Source organism: Balaenoptera ricei, chromosome 8 (assembly GCF_028023285.1).
Source record: "Balaenoptera ricei isolate mBalRic1 chromosome 8, mBalRic1.hap2, whole genome shotgun sequence".
NCBI lineage: Eukaryota > Metazoa > Chordata > Mammalia > Artiodactyla > Balaenopteridae > Balaenoptera > Balaenoptera ricei.
In genome coordinates this window covers 78,148,897-78,154,896 of record NC_082646.1, presented here as the reverse complement: position 1 = coordinate 78,154,896, position 6,000 = coordinate 78,148,897, and the positions used below count along the sequence as shown (strand labels likewise).

Below are 6,000 nucleotides of genomic sequence, written 5' to 3'. Positions count from 1 at the left end.
GAGTGCATTTTTTATTCCAGTTATTGTATTCTTCAGCTCTGTTTGGTTCTTTTTTATATCTTTTCTTTGTTAAACATCTCACTTTGTTCATCCATTTTCTCCCAAGTTCTTTGATCATCTTTACAATCATTACCTTGAACCCTTTATTGGGTTGATTGCCTGTCTCCACTTCCCTTCTTCTTCTGGGGTTCTTCTTCTGGGGTTTTATCTCATTCCTTCATTTGGAATGTGTTCCTCTCACTTTTTTTTTGCCTAACTCTCTGTGTTTATTTCTGTGTATCTGGTAGGTTGGTTATGCTTCCAAATCTTGGAGAAGTATCCTCGTGTAGGAGATGTCCTATGCATCCCAGCAACATGCTTCCCTTTGGTCACCAGAGCTAATACGCTCTAGGTGTGCTCTCTATGTGGGCTGTGTGTGTCTTTCTCTTGTGGTGGGTTGACTAGTTGGGTGGTCTTGTAGGCATGACTGGCCTCTGGTCCAGTTGGTTGCCAGGCCTTGCCTTGTGCAGAAGCTGCTGTCACTGGTTGGCAGGGCTGGGTGGCTGATAAACCCTGGCTACTGCTGGCTCACTGGTGGTCAGAGCCAGTTTCTGGGGCTGGGTGGTTGTGGGGCTAGGATTCCAGGGTCTAGTGTTGGCCTGCTGGGGGGTGGGGTTATTTCCTGACATGGTTGGCTGCAATTTCCTAGGTGTCCCAAAGCTAGTGCTGGCCCACTAGTGAGTGGCGCTGGATCCCAGAGCAGCTGGCTGAGAAGATCAAGGTATCTCAGAGTTGGTGTTGGCCTGCTGATGGGCAGGGCCAGAACCCTTGATGTCCTGGGGCTGATGAAGGGCTTATGGTGTATTGGCTGTGTCCTGACAGGGCAGGCTATGGGGCTGCAGTGATCCTAGGGCTCACGTCCACCTGCTGGTGGGAAGGTTTCAGGCTTAGCAGAATCTGGGACTGATTCCCACCCACTTGTGGGTGGAACCAGGTCCTAGAGTCTCTGGGTGCAGGGCCCTGGGTGTCCTGAAGCTGGTGTTGGCCCACTGGTGAGCAGGACCAAGTGCTGACACAGCTGGCTTCAGGGTCCAGAGTGTCCCAAAGTTTGTGTTGGCCCACTGATGGGTGGGATGGGATCCCATGGCAGCTGGCTGAGAGGCCCAAGATGTCTCAGAACTGGTGTTGGTCTGCTGGTGGGTGGGACCAGGGCCGAGAGGTTCCTAAGGCTGGTGCTGGCCTGCTGGTAGGTGGGCTGGGTCCTGCCACTGTAGACCACGAGGCTGTGGTGGTCCCAGGGCTGTTGTCTGCCCATTGGTTGGGTGGAGCTGAGTCTCAGAGTCTCCAATTATAGGGGGCCCTGGGGGTCCTGGAGTTGGTGTGTCAGCCTGCTGGTGGGTGGGTCTGGGGCCCTGGGGGTCCTAGGGCTGATGCCTGCTCACTGGTGGGCAGAGTTGGGGCCTAGGATCTCTGGCTGCAGAGCCTTAGGGGTTCCCGGGCTTGTGCCTGTTAACACTGGTATTTGGGGCTGGGTCCCTTTTGTTGACAGGGTCAAGTCCTGGGATGGCTTGGGCTCAGGAGGTCTTAAGGCAACCTGCCTGCCAGTGGGTGGGGCTTTGTCCCCACCTGGCTAGTTCCTTGGCCTGAGGCATCCTAGTACTTGTGTCTACAGGCTGGCAGACAGGGCAAGGTCCTAGTGCTAATAAGCTAGCGGGAGGATTCCTAAATGGCACTTGCCAGCATCTGTGTCCATGCAGTAGAACAATCTCCAATAGATGGCTGCTGCCAGTGTCTACATGCCTAGAGTGAGTTCCAGTTGCCTCCTGACTCTCTAGGAGACTCTCCAAGATCAGCAGGTAGATCTGACCCATGCTCCTCTTAAATCAATGCCTCTGCCTCGCATCCTAGACCATGTGAGATTTTGTGTGCATCCTTTAAGAGTGGAGTCTCTATTTCCCACAGCCCTCTGGGTCTTCTGAAAGTAAGCCCTGATGGCCTTCAAAGTCAAATGTTCTGGGGGCTCCTCTTCCTGGTACAAGACCTTCAGGCTGCAGAGCCTGATGTAGGGCTCAGACCCATTGCTCCTAGGGGAGAACCTCTGCAATTGTAATTATTCTCTCATCTGTGGGTCACTCACCTGGGGGTATGGGTCTTGACTATACCACAACTCCACCCCTTCTACTCATCTCTCTCCTTTTTTATATCTTTAGTTGCAGCAGATCTTTTCTGCTAGATTCTGGTCTTTCTTGTCAATAATTGCTCTGCAAATGATTATACTTTTGGTGTGCTTATGAGAGCCAATGAGCTCAGGGTCTTCCTACTCCACTATCTTGGCCTGAACTCATGATTATCTTTTAATGTCATCCATTAAGAAGGAATAAAAAAAAGCTCACTTGAAATTGAAATTTGAAAAAACATTTCAAATCATTACCAGGATGGCAGAGGGAAAACCAGGGTGGATTGGGTGGTAGTTCTAGGTCTATAACAAATTAATTATGAACTCTGGCCAATCACGTAACATCTGAGTGTTGGTTTCATTTGCAGAAAGGAAGGTGATGGGTTGGTCACTGGCTTTTAAGCTATGCTCTCTTGAAGTCTGTGAGTTGTGGTGGGATATATGAAGGTATTCCAGTTCTCCAACCCTTGCTCCAAGCAGAGAAATTCTGCTTTTATCTGATTTTTATAGCAAAGCACTGAATAAATTTTATTTTTAAACAGGTCTTATTGCTTAAGAACATTTGAAAGCCACTAGAGTGGGTTGTTTCCACCATCCCATGATAACTTATTGATACTATAAAAGATTATGAATTTAATTTTTTAAATAATTAATGGAAAACCGACCCTATGCAAGGCACTATGCTGGATGCTAGAAAATGAAGATTGTATGTAGTCTAGCCTTTTGCATAATACAAGGAAAATGTACATTAAGTCCATAACAGTAACATTAGTGTAGAACTAGAAAGCTCAGAGGAGGGGAAGCTCTGAGACTAAATAAATAAACAAACATACACCTAGCATATGAATATATATTAAGATATATGCATTATCAGTTGCATATAAATATATATAGATTATAGATATGGTTCCTATGTATAACATATATGATATATGTGTATATATATTTCATATGCAACCTAGAAGGAAATGAGGCAAAATTTATGTTTAATTGATGTGTCTTGTTAATATATAGGACTTTCATCTCCCTTCATATTCTACTGTCCTGAATCACAGTGCTTTTACACTATTGAAAATCAGAGGGTAGCTACATAATTGCTTATGTATTTATCATTGTTTCTTACCAATGTGTATGTTACACTTGAAGACAATGGTTATGATCTGTAAGGAGATATGTTTGTCAAACACTTTTTTTGTTCATTAAATGCATAGCCATTTCACACTGTAAATCACAGCATGAGACTTAAGCACATTCCATCAGGAGGTTTACCACACTTTTAAAAATAACTTTTCAGTTTCTGGCTGGAGAAGATATTTCAGGGAGTAATTTATTTCAATATGATCCCCTAATGGATTCAGAGATTGTCAGCACCTTCTAAAGGCCCACATAATGGTGATCTTTAAAGTAAAACGTATTTTGTTCATCTTTTTATTTCCCCAGCTCAGCACAGTACTTTATGAATAAAGTACTCAATTTTTTAATAAGGAAATGTCATCAATTACTTTATAGGAAGTAAAACCCCGTATAGATAGGAGCTGGCAGTAGTTTAAATTGTGTTACTAAATATCAATAACATTTTGTCATCACGTTAGCACAGATTAAATTTAACTGAAATGAAAAGAAGAAAATACTGAGTCTTATGATTGTAGTTGTGAAACACCAGTATTTTAGGATGAGCCATCAATGCTAATGGCTCTGCAACAAAGTATGAATATGTACAGATTCAATGAAAACTGTTAGATTCTGGAAATTCCTTGGAAAAAATGGAAACACACATTCTAAAATACACACCAATGTTCAGTCATCACTTACACCAGACATTGGCAAGCATTTTTGTAGAGGTAAGATGGTGATATTTTTGGTTTTGCGTCTTTGTTGGAACTACTCAGTTCTGCCACTTTCTTCAGCAGTAGAGAATATATAAATGAACGTGCATGGCTGTGTTCCAATGAAATAGGCAGATGTCCGGATTTGACTCAAGGGATCATAGTTTGCCAACCCCTCACTTATACAGCCACAAATGATTCTTATAAATGTCTTTGTTTTTCCATTGAAAACTGACAGGTATTTTTTAATGGAGGTGCCATAAATATTTTCTAAATAATCATTTCCAAAATCTCTGTTCCAAGACTACACTTAAAGAATTAAAATGGAGACGTGTTCTAATTTACCGTACTATAGCAGTAGTTGTCAAAGATAGTTTTAACTGCTATATCATAATTTAGCACATGAAATTGATCTCATGTAGTGAATTGTAGTGAATTTGATCTTCACAAAAATACTGACAAATATCAATAAATAAGTAATCTGAACTTGTAATTTTTAATTATTAATTCTATTAATATTTGGGACTTAAAATATATTTAGCATGACTGACTTAACAACTTAGGTCTTTGTCTTGATTTTGTGAACAAAATTTCATGAACCAACTTGATTCAGAACAATGATGAATTCAGGAGACTTAGGTATTACAAACCACTAAGATGTGGTTCACTTGAAAACTACAACTGTTTTAATTCTCAGCTCAGATATAATGTCATTTGCACATTTTATTCATTTTATGTAACTCAATAACTGCCATCTCTTAAAAATATGGTAGTGGCTCAAATGAAAACATTCACTGTTCTAAAATAACTACTGAGCATACAAACAGCTTTCTTAAAAGCGTATCCTCTACTATATGTGATGTGGCATGATTTAGTAGAAAATATCATTGGACAGGCATCAGGAGACCTGGTTATCAATCCCAATGTGTTATAAATCAACTAGATCTGAACAAAATGGTTGACTGGGATACATTAATTTACTCTAATGTAGGAATAACACCATGCACCTCTCCTATAGTGACAACTTGTATTAAAAAGCATGGAAGTCCCTCGTAAGTAAGTATCAAATACTATATAAAACCGATGCAAGGATACTTTCTCTTTCAATGCCAGAAAAGTCTGCAAGCATTGCTGCTTCTAAATTGTGGCTTAAGATTTTGTTTCTTTTGTTTGTAAGAGGGAGGAGAAAGTTCCTTTTCAAATAATTATTTATGTTTGTGGTCTTTCCCCTCTTTAACATATCATAATTGCTCTCAGCTTGCGTAAGCTGAACGAGTGGGTATCTAGGTGTGTTCAACAGTTTGAAATGTAAGTAAGATGCAGTTAGGCTCTACGTACACATATTAATACATTTCACAGGAATCTCAACACTAAGTATTCAGTGGATGGGACAAAAATCACAACAGGCAACTTTATTTGTAGAATTTGATCCAAAAATCCAGAAAAAATAAACAAAAGGAGCTGGGTCTCTATTATGTTTGTTAGTACACAAAATAAACAAAAAAATACATCAACATTTACCATGAGATCATTTAAATGTCTGCAAATGATCTGATAAGGGAAACGTGATTTACAACATGGGAAACTTTTTTTTTTTTTTTAAACAACCATAGACTTAAATGCACTGCACTGTAGGTCACCTAGACTAGGTTAGCAAGAATGAGCAATGTGGTAGGTCCAAAAGGCAACCCCCAAACACCTTCCTTCAGTGGAAACTTTGGTAATTGTCTGTGGTTAAAAACAAAAAACACCAACTCCTGTTCTTCATCATGTTGGATGGTTATTTTGTCCATTTTTCTCCCGCGATGATGAGTCCATTTTAAATACTTCAATTATTATGAAGACACTCCAGATCCACAGAACAGCAGACACTTCCATTCTGTGCATCAAGACACAAGCATTAGCCAGTGAGACATAGAATATAAATCAATATGTAGTGTCCACCTTTATATTCAAAATGACCATCTACGAATTGAGACCAACTCCATGAATGCTATAAAAAAATTACTAGAAAAATGC

The 6,000-nt window shown here is 40.7% G+C and overlaps 1 protein-coding gene across 3 annotated transcripts in view; it reads right to left on the bottom strand.

Annotated features, from left to right (window-relative positions):
* Positions 1 to 5,781: 5,781 nt before the first annotated feature.
* Positions 5,782 to 6,000, bottom strand: part of NELL1 (neural EGFL like 1) — an 895,061-nt gene continuing 894,842 nt past the window's right edge. For all 3 annotated transcript variants that reach the window (XM_059929597.1, XM_059929598.1, XM_059929599.1), the window contains one exon: positions 5,782 to 5,860. In XM_059929597.1, coding sequence (XP_059785580.1) covers positions 5,810 to 5,860 — 51 coding nt within the window. In that variant the 3' untranslated portion in view covers positions 5,782 to 5,809. The remainder of the gene's footprint in view (positions 5,861 to 6,000) is intronic.